This window comes from Malus sylvestris, chromosome 7, assembly GCF_916048215.2.
Source record: "Malus sylvestris chromosome 7, drMalSylv7.2, whole genome shotgun sequence".
NCBI lineage: Eukaryota > Viridiplantae > Streptophyta > Magnoliopsida > Rosales > Rosaceae > Malus > Malus sylvestris.
The window spans coordinates 10,056,393-10,071,525 of record NC_062266.1 but is presented as its reverse complement, the minus strand read 5'-3'; the positions used below and the strand labels follow the sequence as shown (position 1 = coordinate 10,071,525).

The window sequence follows — 15,133 nt, the reverse complement described above, 5'->3', positions numbered from 1 at the left end:
ATGTCAAATTTTGCATCAAATCTTTCAAGTTTTTTCTCCATTTTTTCAATTTGTGCTGACACATATGGTGAACCATTGGACATCTAAAAAACGGACCTAGATTGTGGCTGCTCAACTGCCCACTGTTGTGTATCTGCTGCCATTTTTTCAAATAACAATCAAGCCTCTTGTGCATTTTTATCTTTGTACAAACCACTGCATGAAGCATTGACAAGAGTTTTTGTAGTCATATTTAACCCTTTGAAAAATATATGCATTTGATCAGTAATGTTAATACCGGAATGTGGACATTTTCTAATCAACTCTTTGAACCATTCCCACGCCTCATGAAACTCTTCATTTGGTTTTTGGGCAAAATATGAAATCTGAGTTCATGTCAAGAGTCTTTGAAGCTGGATAATACTTGTTTAAAAAAAATTCATTGAGTTAGGCCCAAGTACTAATGCTTCCAGATGGGAGTGTGAGGAGCCATCTCCTTGCTTGATCTTTTAGAGTGTATGGAAACAAACAGAGTTTAATAGATTCAGCTGAAAATCCTCTCTCCAAAAAATTCTTGCATCCCATTAAAAATTCTGCAATATGCATTTTTGGAACGTCGGTTGATAACCCATGAAATGTAGGTAGAATATTCAACATGTGCTGCTTTATTTCGAATGTAGACCCTTCCTCCACTGTCGGATAAGTAATGCAACTTGGTATGTTAGTGGTATGAGCTGTTAAAGAATCACCCAAAGGCCGACCCACCTCTGGAATAACGAATGCCATTTTTTCTTTACTGTGCAGATCCCCAGAAATTAAAGACTGCAGAAAAGTCCCCTACAAAGAAGGAACCCACTGCAAATTTTTCTCCCTGCGTCTCTTTAAAGTCTGCTCGAGTTCTAGATCAAAAGGAAACAATTTCTACATTGTTGAACAGGTGTTGCCCATGCACAGATTGCAATTTGCACTGCCCTATTGTGATTTGTAAAAATAAAATAAAAACGAAATTTTTTTTTTTTGTATGTATAAACAACAATAACTAACTGAAAATCTGATTAGAACGAATTATTTTAAATAATCCCTGGCAATGACGCCATTTTCTTCATAGGGATTTTACTACACATGTGAACGGCCTAAAAACTCCTATTATACTTCCAAGAATCACAAGGTTGTTGTAGTATAAATGAATCTCGCAAGGTCGTTCTCCACAAGGATTATTAAATAATTCGAAACAAATCAAATTCCAATTAATGATTGTAAAGTAGAACTTGAGATGATTGATTTTTATGGCCTAATTTAATAAAACGAATTTAACTAATAAAAATAAGACAACATGCAATATTAAAACTAGAAGGAAAAGAAAACAGTTTTGGGAGAAATCAAATTAAGAAAACACTAGGGTTCCACCATCACCTAGCAATCCTATGAACTTTTACCAATTATTTATGATCTACACATGCCACTTTGAAGATTAGGTTTTCCTAATTTATATTCTACTTGGAACCTCCAACATAGAACGTATATCTAATTTGCAACCCGTCCGAACGTTCAGATCAAATCTGAACATGAAAGACTCATTATGTTTTATGAAAACCCTTTGAAAAACCATGCAATCCTTAAGACGTGGTGTTCATCCTAAGTGAAATTACAATTATTAATCACAAGAAGCCAGCGTCAATTTCAGGGAACTTCCGGCCAAAATTGCATCAAATTACTTTTCTAAAGATCCTAATGGTGATCAGGCATTAAGACAATTAGATAGTTTGTATCCCGGTGATTAACAATTCAAAGTATGCATGCAATCAATCATAAGCAATTAAACATTAATTACATATTCATGCTAAGACTCAAGGATTCGCCCTAGCAAAAGGAATTAGTTACGCATATTCATAATTGAAATCATAGAAAATATTATTAAGAAATGGATTGAAAACACCTTAAAGTAGAAAATCTCCAAGAACCCTAGCAATTCTCTTTGTCTCCAAAGTTGCATAAAAGAAAGCGTACAGAAAAACTGTAAACAGCCAAACAATATATCTACTAAGCCCCCTCACAAACCCTAAAAACAGGTTCTTTATTCCCACTAGGAAACTAAAAATAATAATCCAATAAAATAGGAAACATAACCCTAAATTAAATGGTAAAATTCGCCTGAAATCTGAACAGCCACGTTTTGGACCCATAACCTGCTCCAAAACTGGCCCAATATAGCTGGATTTAATGTTTGGAATATTTTGAACACTTCTCCAGAAGGCCACAAAACTATTCGAGGTCATCTAAGGCTCCAAAAACGCAATTTAAGCCCAGAAACATCATTTTTCAGTACCGCACATCGCTCATTTATTTTAACACCATAAAATAACCGCTTGGTGGAAACATCCCAAATTTTGGTACGATCAATCTGAGTGACTCACGAACGTCCTCCAACTGGAATTACTCCAAAATTCATCCATTTGGTTCTGTTTTGCTCCAGAGGAAATCGGAAGTCATATATTGAAAAGACAATTCAAAGTATCAAAATTCTTCCAAAATATTAACCAAAATATACTAAGAATAGGGTAAAATATATAATATAAAATCTACTCATCAATTGCAAACATGTGAGTATTCCTTTAGCAGCGAATGAGAAGTTGAACAATGATGATGGGAGTGAACTTGCATATAAAGCAATATATAGGCAAATTGTTGGGAGTTTGTTAGATCTTATTGCAACAAGGCCTGATATAATGTTTGGCAGTGGCATTTCTCTTATGCATTTGTGAAGCACCACAGTGTTGCATTGTCAATTGCTGAAGCTGAGTATGTTAGTGCTTCAGAAGCTGCAACTTAGGCTGTTTGGCTAAGGTTTGTTCTTGAGGATGTTAGAAAAGCGAAAACTGATGCAACTCCCTTGTACTATGACAACACATATGCCATTGCAATGACAAAAGAATCATGTCTTCCATCAATAATCAATATCACAAAATACCATTACATCTGGGATACTTTGCAAAACAACATATTCAATCTTGTTTTTTACAAGTCTGAGGAATAACTGGCTGATATCTTTACAAAAGCTTTTCCAAATAACAGTTCTTATATGCTCAAGAGCTTGCTTGGAGTCAAATCTGCAACAACCTTAGAAGGGAGTGTTGAAGAATAAACTTGTCCGCATATCACATTGCTTGGAGTTGAAGGTTTCTTCTGGTTTTATATGAATTTGTTCTCAAGGAATGTATTATTCTTAGTTCAATGTACAGCTCAGATTAGAACATCCCAATGCCTTGTATTTTGCCACCTGTCATTTCAGTTAAACTGTTTAAGTGAGTCATGTGTAGCTCACGTGGGGTATTTTTTTTCCCGTTGGCTCGTGTGGAGTCACAACGGCCACTTTTGTTCTTTGTAAAATAACACACTTCGTGTGAATGATTATGCAATAGAATCCAATGAGCAACGAACTCCTCTAATTCTCAGTTCCCTCATATTTCATTTCTTAAAAAATAAATTTCCTGTTTTAAGATTTAATACCTACAAACACTAATACAGATTTTGTAGTCTCTGAAGTTTCGGAAGCAAAATTAAAACCTTGGGGTTTTTGTATAACCATAAGATAGTTGCACTTAAAGTAGAAGGAAAAAAGAGAGCTTGTGATGAGGAATTGGAGATGATGGTTTTATAATAATGGGTCATAATAAATAAGCGTGTTGAAATTAATCATACTTTCATTTATATTGTACACGATATATATTCTCATATTTCAAAAAAGTCGTATAAATATTCCCAAAAAATCGTATTTTACACTAAGATCATGAATTAAACACACGGTAAACAAGAAAAGAGGAGCTCTTCCATCAAATGTCGAAAGTGATTTTGACAATTGATAGGGATTTTACTACACATGTGAACCGGCTAAAAACTCCTATTATACTTCCAAGAATCACAAGGTTGTTGTAGTATAAACAGATCTCGCAAGGTCATTCTCCACAGAGATTATTGAATAATTCGAAACAAATCAAATTCCAATTAATGATTGTAAAGTAGAACTTGAGATGATTGATTTTTATGGCCTAATTTAATAAAACGAATTTAACTAATAAAAATAAGACAATCTGCAATATTAAAACTAGAAGGAAAAGAAAACAGTTTTGGGAGAAATCAAATTAAGAAAACACTAGGGTTCCACCATCACCTAGCAATCCTATGAACTTTTACCAATTATTTATGATCTACACATGCCACTTTGAAGGTTAGGTTTTCCTAATTTATATTCTACTTGGAACCTCCAACATAGAACGTATATCTAACTTGCAACCCGTTCAGACGTTCGGATCAAATCTGAACATGAAAGACTCATTATGATTTATGAAAACCCTTTGAAAAAACCATGCAATCCTTAAGACATGGTGTTCATCCTAAGTGAAATTACAATTATTAATCACAAGAAACCAACGTCAATTTCAAGGAACCTTCCGACCAAAATTGCATCAAATTACTTTTCTAAAGATCCTAATGGTGATCAGGCATTAAGACAATTAGATATTTTTTATTCCGGTGATTAACAATTCAAAGTATGCATGCAATCAATCATAAGTAATTAAATAAAAATCACATATTCACGCTAAGGCTCAAGGCTTCGCCCTAACAAAAGGAATTAGTTACGCATATTTATAATTGAAATCATAGAAAATATTATTAAGAAAATGATTGAAAACACCTTAAAGTAGAAAATCTCCAAGAACCCTAGCAAGTCTCCAAAGTTGCATAAAAGAAAGCGTACAAAAAAACTGTAGACGGCCAAACAATATATCTACTAAGCCCCCTCACAAACCCTAAAAACAGGTCCTTTATTCCCACTAGGAAACTAAAAATAATATTCCAATAAAATAGGAAACATAACCCTAAATTAAATGATAAAATTCGCCTAAAATCTGAACAGCCACGTTTTGGACTCATAAGTTGCTCCAAAACTGACCCAATATAGCTGGATTTAATGTTTGGAATATTCTGAACACTTCTCCAAAAGGCCACGAAACTATCCGAGGTCATCTTGAGCTCCAAAAACGCAATTTAATCCCAAAAACATCATTTTCCAGCACCGCACATCGCTCCTTTATTTTATCGCCAGAAAATAACCGCTTGGTGGAAAAATCCTAAATTTTGACACGATCAATTTGAGTGATTCACAAACATCCTCCAATTAGAATTACTCCAAAATTCGTCCATTTGGTCTTGTTTTTCTTAAGAGGAAGTCAAAAGTCCTATATTGAAAAGACAATTCAAAGTATCAAAATTCTTCCAAAATATTAACCAAAATATACTAAGAATAGGGTAAAATATATAATATAAAATCTACTCATCAACAATCCTTAATGAAAATATAGCAAGTTGTACACTCTAACTTAGTTCTTACAATATTTCAAATTGTTTTCCAACGACTATTCTAAATGGATCAACTCTATGAACAACACTTTCACTTGATTATCAAGAGGAAATGTTGGGAAAATTACAAGAAAATTCTAAGAAGCACATTAAGAAATAGGCTGAGGTGCTGGTATTTCGCTCCCTTTAAAGGGATTCAAGCCCATTACGATTTTACAAAAGTCACAAACAGGTGGAGCAGTATACCTTTTGACTTGTCCCCTCTAGAATGCAACATTCCAACTAAATTGTATAACATTTCTCCACAAAAAAAAAAAAATATATATATATATATATATGGAGGAATAAAGATTGTAGTTGTTAGAATTGGGTAGTGGGATAATAAAGAAAAAGATAATGGGAAAAATGCTAAGAATGTTGTAAAATCGACGGTGTGTGCAGTGAAATAAACAAACAAGACACAAAATTTATGAGGTTCCTCTATAGTCAGTATGACTAGAGTACATCCTCAGGGCAGCAGTGATGCTTTCATTATAATCTGAAATTCTAAGAGTACAAAGATAACTCTCTCTATTATCTCCTCTCGCCTTCCTCTTCATCTCTTTTCTCTCTTCCTCTTCCGTGAGTCTCTCAACCTTCTTCACCTCTCATTCATTTTATAAACAAAAGAGAACACTATTCACTTTACAAATTTTCCACAAATGAATAGTGAAAATACTGTACATAAATAGTAACAAACTATTCATGTAGGGTACCTATTATTCACAACACTCCCCCTTGGATGGTCATAAGTCTTTGATTGACTCGTTAAAATCTTGATCTATTTTGGATGCTCCCCCTGATGAGAATTTCCCCCTAATTTCAAATCATTTAGGTTGATCGTTGATCATTCTGCTTTAGTCTCTTAGTAAGAAGAGTCGCCGAAAGAGGTGCTTTACTTATTGTTAACTTTTCACTGGCTTGTTCTTGAACTGAGCTGGAGGGCCTTCTGTTAGACTTCCTCTAAAGATCTGAATTTACTTCTTTTATCTGGAGCTAAATTTAATTCAAGGGTGGTGGACACTTGATCTTGAATCAAACTTGTGATTTTTTCAAGGACTTTTAAAGCTTGATCTTGAATGAAGTTGTACCGTGAAGAGCTTCACGTGGCAAGTGATCTTCGGCTTTGTCGGGGATGAATCAGCACATGTTTGTTGCGCTTGTCTCCATATACTTTAATGTATCATTTTCACTTGCCTTACTTGTTCCCTTTGCCTAAGTAGTATTTTCCCTGGTTTTCCCTCATGCATGTGTGGCATATTCTTTTGCAGTATTTTCCTTCTGATGCAGGAGTGGAATGCAACCCTTGCATTTGGATGGTTCATCACTTCTTGGTGACTGGAGACCCAGCTCCAACAACAGTTGAAGATGGCTACTCGAGAGCAATATTAGGTAAGCAATCAGGAAAGGTTCCAAGCAGTCGGTCCCTCACCGGGAGTTTGAGTGGAGGTTCCGACATATCGCTTTCTTTATCCTTATCTTTGCAGGTAAGAACAAGGACAAAGGAAAAGACAGGGAGATTGCATGATATGAGATACTCTTGCTCTCGTCCTTGATGATTTAAGGTACTCTTGCTCTAGCATGACTTGTTTTGAAAAGGTATTCTCGGAGAGGAAGAAAACTGAGTATTTCGAGATGCTCTGTTAAAGATGCATTCTGGGTGATGAGGAAGAGTTAGGTATTCTTGCAGGTCTGCCTTCTTATGGAGAACGGAGGTCGACATATATAGAGATTTCCCCAATAGCAGGTAATGGTGTGGATGTGGCTTTGTCATCCACGCTTGTCGGCAACAGTGTTGTAGTTAGAATAGTAAGATTTACGCGTTTTCAACTTTGTCAGAAATCTTTGACAAAGTTTCACGCGATAGCAGAAAAAGCTGAGATTGCATCTGAAGCCAACAAACTTTATTCATGAAAATCTAGCTTTTGAATTTCGGAGAGTTGTGCCTCTTCGATCTCTGAACAAGTGGCTATGTTGTCTCTTCTTTTATAGAGACATCCATTGTGTTCAAAAGTATGCTCAGAAAGTTGTTGCCTGTACAAATTTTCCCCTTATTGTACTTCTGAGATTTTATTTGACCTCATTTTTTCCTTCATCATTTCTGAAAATGGCTTGCCCATCTAACATTTGTTTAGATTTGAGTCTTAAGAGTGATACAGAAGAGCAGCGTCAAGATAATATATGACGTCCGTCCTTCTTATCTTCTAATGGCCCTCTTACAGTTGGGGACTATGTGATGAAGAATAACATAACCGCTACTGTGGTAGCTAGGAATCTTCTCACTCCAAAGGATAATAGAATCCTTTCAAAACGGTCTGACGAGTTGGCCATTCAAGACTCCTTAGCTCTCAGTATTCAGTGTGCGAGCTCTGTATCCAATATTGGCCAACGCCTACTTGCTCAAACTCGCTAAGTTGAATCATTGATGGCTGAGGTGGCAAGTCTTAAACAAGAGATCAAAGGGCTCAAGCACGAGAATAGAGTGTTACACGTGCTTGCAAATAATTACTAGACGAGCATGAAAAGAAAGCTTGACCAGCTGCAGGAATCTAAAAGTCAGATTCAAAGTGATCACCAAAAGTTCGTTGCTAGATTCCGAAAGCAACTGATGTCTTCCCCTTCTGGTGTTTTGCCAAGTACTGGGGTGCCACATGATCAATCTCTAATGCCTCCCCCTTCTAGGGTACTGCCGAGCACTGAGGCTTCACATGAGCAACATTTGTGAATGATTCATCCTGTTTGTTTGTTTTAACTTATGTGTATGCACATATTTGTAATTTCTCGGAGATATTAATAGATAAGCTTTATTTCATTCAATGTATTGTGCCAAATGCAATAAAGCATATACTTCACTAAGATATGGTACTTCTTGACCAAATATCAATTTATCTTTACCCTCACGAAGATAAATGATCATTCTTAGTGTCTACAACATTTGAGTATTCAACTCATAATCTTCAATCCATATGTTTCTTTAATATCATAAACATCATGGATAAGATTCGTGTTGGTAGATTGTTCGATCTGCAGCTCGAGACAATATTTCTCTCAACACTTTATAATTTTTCTTGACTCTTCAGGAGTCTCAATTTAATATCATCAACTCTTTAGGAGTTCTAATCTAATGTCATTGACTTCTTGCAAGAGATTTTAGTATGTTGCAACAATATTATAATAATAGTACTCACTAAGGCAATTTATACCATTCATTGGTATTGAATACATATTTCATGCCTTACCCTTCGGGGGCTTACTTCAAGCAATTTGAATCATTCAGGGATTTTCTACACTTCATGACACATTTTCCTTTGGAATTTATATAGAGCAATTTGCTCCCATGTATACTTGAGGGATTTACTTATGGAGATATGATGCAGGCGACTGACAACCCTTCGTATATAATTCTCCATTCATATGAACTTGTTTACAAGAGTATAATTTTAGGTTTCAATACCTTGTGTCATATCATGTGAGTGTATTTCACTGTATTACAAATGCCCAATGTAACCTCCTTGGTTCAACATCTTTTGGCTATTTGTATTATATTCAAATATATAGGTCCATTTTTCCACGTTCTTACAAAATTGTAATGGAATTGCCCTTCTCCATTTTGGCCAATAATTTTGTTGACGAAAAAGAACGGGACTAAATATCAACACAGCTCATTGATGAATTTAGTAGCTAGTTGTAAAAACCAAAATTACCATTGGTTATCATCAATTTGTGATCCCATATTATCATGTGCATACGCATGCATAAAACTTTTCATTTCCTTTGGATATCCATTGCCTCTTCAAAGGCATTACACTATCTCTTCTAGGATAGTCGTAATTTAGAGAATGTGGATTATAACCTCATCTAGAGCGTTATAGAGCTTGAATTTTAATCTCCACTTCAGGGAGTTGAGTCATTTGGAACCTATACGTTTATCATGCTTTATGCATGAGACATCAACATTCTCATGTCCGCGGATTGTTTTTTGTGGGACGTATATCCATGTGGCAACTGTCATACTTCTGGCATGCAACAGTTATGCTTCGGGAATGCAATAGTTCAGTAATGCCATATTCTTCTTCTTTTCGAATGATTGAACCTTTTGAGTCTATGGGTCTGCCACGCTTCAGGCGTGCAACAGATAAATCATTTTCACATGGAACGATGTTATTTTCTCATCGTTCTTCTGGAATGATATCTTATGGAACGTTATTTTCTTATCATTCTTCTGGAATGATATTTTCTCATCGTTCTTCTGGAACGATGTTATTTTATCCCCTTAACGGCGAGAATATTGTCTTATCAAAATGACAGTCCGCAAACCACGCGGTAAATGTATCCCCAGTCAAGAGTTCTAAATATTGAATGATAGATGGTGTTCAACATCATCTGCGATGATGCCTCATTTCAATACGTTGTGGCAGTGCAATAGGCACAATTATAACACAACCAAAAATTCGTAAATGTATAATGCTTGCTTAGTTCCCAAACACGAGTTGTACTGAGAAGTATTGATGGTTGGTAACATGTCTCAATCGAATTAATAATGCATCATGTAAAGTTTACATGTCCCCATGTAGAAAACTGGCAATTTCATTTTCATGAGCAGAGCACAGGTAATCAATTTCATTCGCTTAATAAATACTTCTGCTAAACCATTTTGAGTATAGACATGAAGAACTTCTAGTCCTTATTTAATAGTTTGTAGACTAAGACTCTTATGTCACTGAGACACTTATGTCCTTTATTACAATTAAGTTGAGGCACTGTGGCACTTCAAACTTACAATACTCATCAAGGAACTTCATGTCTTGATCTTGAGGATCAAAGGACTTCATGCCCGATCTTTTTGCATGATGAAACTTCAGGTCCAATCATTTTTATATGATAAGGATCAAGAAACTGCAGATTATGATCTAATCAAGAAACTTCGGGTCCTTGTTACACTCATCATAACAAAAGATAAGTACAATAAATAAATTAAAGCAATAGGGGGTAATTCCAGTCATAGTAAATAAATTGCATTTAAGTAAATAAAGCTTGTGACAAGGGCTTTAATTCAGCACCATTCACATAAATCAAAACTTAAAGCAGTAGGCGATAAAACTGTCCATGGTAAATAAATTGCTTTAAAGTAAATAAAACTTATGAAAGTGTTTTAAACCAACACCATTCACATAAATAAATTGCAGTAAAGAGCTTGTAATGTTGTGGTTGGTGGAGATATTATCGTTTTTTTCATATAACGATATTTCGCGAGTATTTCTTTAATTATCGCTATAATATCGCGATAATATCGATATTATCGATAATATCGCGAAAATATCGATAGTATCGCGATATTATAGATAATATCGCGAGATGAACAAAAAAATATTTGAAAATTTCTGAAAAGTCTCAAACATGCACATAAAGGGATTCGAACTCCTCCCATCTAACTCCTTCAGTGCCTTGACCAGTATACCACTTATGTTTTTGTGAAAACATGCTAAACTATTTATATATATGGTTTGTTTTTGAATTCTTTTTGCAAGAAACAAATTTGCACATATTCCAAATTTTTTGTGGTATTATATTTTAAATTGTGTCAATTAATTACTTAGTCAATGGCATGTGGTTTTTAATTTTTCTATTTTTTATTTGGTCACTTACATGTATGGTTGGAAAAAATTCTCAAAAATCCCAAACCAAACCGAAAAAGTCCCAAACCAAAACCATCCCGAAAAATACCGAAATTTTCGATATGGGATTGGTTTCCAAATCCCATTTGTTTGGTAATCCCGAAATCCCGAAAAATACCGAAGTATTCGGTTTCCTATTGACTTTTGGGTTTCGGTTCTTGAAAGTCATTGTCATGGTTGCTGACTACTCTTCACAATACACTTACTCTACACATAGAGATGATGAAGATAGTGAAAATTTTGAATCTCATAGGAACTCTATGTGGTACTTAGTCACTCATGTATCTTACCATGCAATGTATAAAGTGTAAAATATTGTACTAATTCATTATATATAAATGATTATGGTGTGTTTAAACTTCTTTCATTAATTACTACATATTTTCTACACTCACAATATTTGACAGCTCGCTATATAATCAACTTAAATCAGTTAAATCCATCATGCAATGCATTTCATTCTAATTTTTTGTGATAAACTAATAGATAATTGACTAAATAAACATCCTGCAAAGTTTCAATAAAAATTTCCAAGTTTTTCTTACAATTTCCGTGGTTTCCATGTAATTTTTATCGATATCGATATTATCCCGATATTTCCATCGATATTTCCGTGTTTTCGGACTACCGATATTTCCGATATTACCGATATTTTCTTCCTTGGCTGTCACAACAACCTTTTTGTCCCTTTTTTGTTTTATTATTTCTTCTTATTCATTCACATGCTATCATTCCAAAAACTTTTGCTTTTTTTTTTTTTTTATATATTTGTTTTCTTCCTTGGTTTCCACATGATGCCTAATGCACCATCATTTTTCCTTTTATTTTATTATTTTGTCTTATGCCTTTTCAAAATGTGATGATGCATCATTCCATTGTTTTTGCCCTTTTTTCTTTCTTTTATTCTGTGATATTTTGGTTAGCAGAGGTGAGAGGTAGGTAATGATTCACCGGATTTATGGCGTTGTGCTTTCCACTAACATGAGAGCTTCTCGTGCTGATAACGTGTTGTAAAATCGACGGTGTGTGCAGTGAAATAAACAAACAAGACACAAAATTTACGAGGTTCCTCTACAGTCAGTATGACTGGAGTACGTCCTCGGGGCAACAGTGATGCTTTCATTATAATCTGAAGTAATAAGAGTACAAAAATAACTCTCTCTATTGTCTCCTCTCGCCTTCCTCTCTTTTCTCTCTTCCTCTTTATCTCTTTTCTCTCTTCCTCTTCCGTGAGTCTCTCAACCTTCTTCACATCTCATTCATTTTATAAACAAAAGAGAACACTATTCACTTTACAAATTTTCCACAAATGAATAGTGAAAATACTGTACATAAATAGTAACAAACTATTCATGTAGGCCATCCACATATTATTCACAATAAAGAATTATATGTTTATTATCACCCTTAGACCATCTCCAACCCTTGGGCTAAAAGCCAAATTTTTTAGCCCGGAAAATTTGGTTTTTAGCCCAGAAACATCTTTTCTGCTCCAACCCTTCTGCCCTAAAATTTTAGCCCGGAATTATTAAAAAATGAACTTAGGCTAATTTTTTTCTTAAATCAATTTTTAAAAAAAAAAAAATATGTAGATTATTGTAAATTAATTTTATGAACATTTTAATCTAAAAAAATTTAAATTCCGATAAACATTTGGCATTTAGCCCGGGAAGAAAGCTGTGGGGAATTTGGCCCAGAAATAACATTTGGCATTTAACCTAAAATTTTAGCATGGGTTGGAGAGTGTTTGGGGGGAGTAATTTGGCTTTTAGCCCAGGTTTAGAGAAATTACCCCCCCCAAACACTCTCCAACCCATGCTAAAATTTTAGGCTAAATGCCAAATGTTATTTCTGGGCCAAATTCCCCCCAGCTTTCCCCTGGGCTAAATGCCAAATGTTTATCGAAATTTAAATTTTTTTAGATTAAAATGTTCATAAAATTAATTTACAATAATCTACATATTTATTTTTTATTTTTTAAATTGACTTAAGAAAAAAAATTAGCCTAAGTTCATTCTTTAATAATTTCAGGCTAAAATTTTAGGGCAGAAGGGTTGGAGCAGAAAAGATGTTTCTGGGCTAAAAGTCAAATTTTTCGGGCTAAAAAATTTGACTTTTAGCCCAAGAGTTGGAGATGATCTTAGTGAATAGGGTAATATACACAACTTAACAAAGAACAATGATTTCAAGAGTTACAAAAGATGAAGGGCTAAAGACTCCATCTGTATTTTCCACCAACCACAAATAATGACAAAAAAAATTACTTTCCCACTAACAACCAGATAATGACAATTTATAATCAATATAATTTATTTAATATTAAAAATGAACCAACAGGAAACCCACAATACTCCACATCACTGTTTTCAAATTTATTTGCATTTGAATATATATATATTTTAACAAAGAGGATAGCTTTATTGATAACTCGGAAGATATCAATCAACATACTGGAGTGAGAATCCATGTATCTATCAGTGATTAACCAAGGGAAATGCTGGGGTTCACGGAACCAAATGCAAGAAGCTCCGGATCAGACTCAAATATGGCCATTTCTTGTTCATCCAAGGTCACCCATGCTTCGATACCATCGTGCTGTTTTGTGTCAGCCAACAGAATTAGGTTCTTTCTGACACCTGGGCTGGTGACCCAAGCAGGTTTCCCCCAACCAAAATCGATTTCATACAGAGGAAGCCTGCACAGACTGGTGGCCCAATATCCATATAAGCCTTTATTTCTCTTATAAAGATCAGCCCTTTCTCTCTGAGACTCAGATACCACCAAGAATCCCTCCTCGCCTTTAAATCTGTTGGCCTTCTTGGCCCGAAAGTCTGTCAATCCTTGCCTCATTTTGCTCACTAACTCGTGTAGTTCGGTCTCATTTTCTTTGAATAACATTGGATGTGACCAAAACCAATTCCCCATGACATTTTCCAATATCTCCGGGACAATACTTCTTCGCAAGCTTATCATCTGGGTCAGCACCATTGGTCTCATCCAACTCTCAGGCTTCAATTGACGGGAAGCAGCAATAGAACATTTCAATATGATAGCCAAAACTAGATTTATGTTTGATGGGATGAAGGTCTGGACCACACCCCCATTATTCGACTTGAGGCTGGCTATCTTCGAAATATCGAATACAAGCCTTCTTGTAGTTAAACTTTGAATTTCCATGCTGGCGTTGATGGATGGCAGGGACAACTCTCTAGGAGGCAACAAAGACCCTCCAGTAAACTCCGGTGGCACCAATTGAGCTCTGAGCACTCTATCTTCGCGATTTATCGCTGCCCATGTTCGCATGAATGTGTGGAGTGATGTTCCATCTGCAAGCTTGTGTGAAGGTGATGCAGCAACAACAATTCCTCCACAGTTGAAAACGCTGATTTGAATAAACAAAAGTACAGATCCCAAGGCTTCTTGGGCGGTTTTAGGATCATTGTCGGGGATAAAGTTGGCGAGTAACTTGATATCAGGTTGTTTGAGAAAGTCTGAAAGCTGGCAGCTAACCCGGGCTTCAAGAAAATGAGCCCCTTCATCGTTGCACTCCACCAATGCAGGGCTTTTGAGCCGGCCAGCCAGTGGATAGAAGTAAACTAAAGCTTTTGATAAAGACTCTTGCAACCGTTCAGATTTTGTCTCTGAAGTTTCGGCAGCAAAATTAGAACCGTTGGGGTTTTTGTATAACCATATGATAGTTGCAGTTACAGTAGAAGGAATAAGTTGGTCCAGAAGAGAGAGCTTAAGAAATCTATTGTGATGAGGAGTTGGAGATGATGGTTTGATGATCTTTCTTGAGGTGATTTCTACCAGTGAATGGATATTACAACTGAATAATATTCCATGTCTAATGGGATGGAGACTTCTTCTGTAGGTGGTTACTATCCTCTGAAACTTTGAAAGAAAAATCACCATAGTTTGGTGCTCCAGAGTGCTAAGGTAGAAAATTAATTATGAGGAAGAAGTTTGCCAGAAAGAGAGAGCTTGAAGATGTCTTTATAGAAAAGCATAGGGATCGTTTGTACTCCACGTCCTTGAATAATTTATCTGTCTTTTATTTTTTTAGTGTTCATTGACCAAAA

At 35.4% G+C, this 15,133-nt stretch overlaps 1 protein-coding gene and 1 non-coding gene across 2 annotated transcripts; one reads left to right on the top strand and one right to left on the bottom strand.

Moving 5' to 3' along the window:
* Window positions 1-273: 273 nt before the first annotated feature.
* On the top strand, window positions 274-373 carry LOC126630864 (small nucleolar RNA R71). The gene has a single exon (XR_007626143.1). It is a non-coding gene; the product is annotated as a small nucleolar RNA R71 (small nucleolar RNA).
* A 12,991-nt stretch (window positions 374-13,364) lies between these two features.
* Window positions 13,365-15,083, bottom strand: LOC126628204 (acyltransferase Pun1-like). Its single transcript, XM_050297816.1, has one exon. The coding sequence runs from the start codon at window positions 14,964-14,966 to the stop codon at window positions 13,533-13,535; it is 1,434 nt and encodes a 477-aa protein (XP_050153773.1). The 5' UTR covers window positions 14,967-15,083; the 3' UTR covers window positions 13,365-13,532.
* Window positions 15,084-15,133: the final 50 nt, after the last annotated feature.

What these genes read in the sequence shown, in the direction of transcription:
- LOC126628204 (XM_050297816.1), bottom strand. Translation starts at nt 14,966, where the DNA reads ATGGTGATTTTTCTTTCAAAGTTTCAGAGGATAGTAACCACCTACAGA.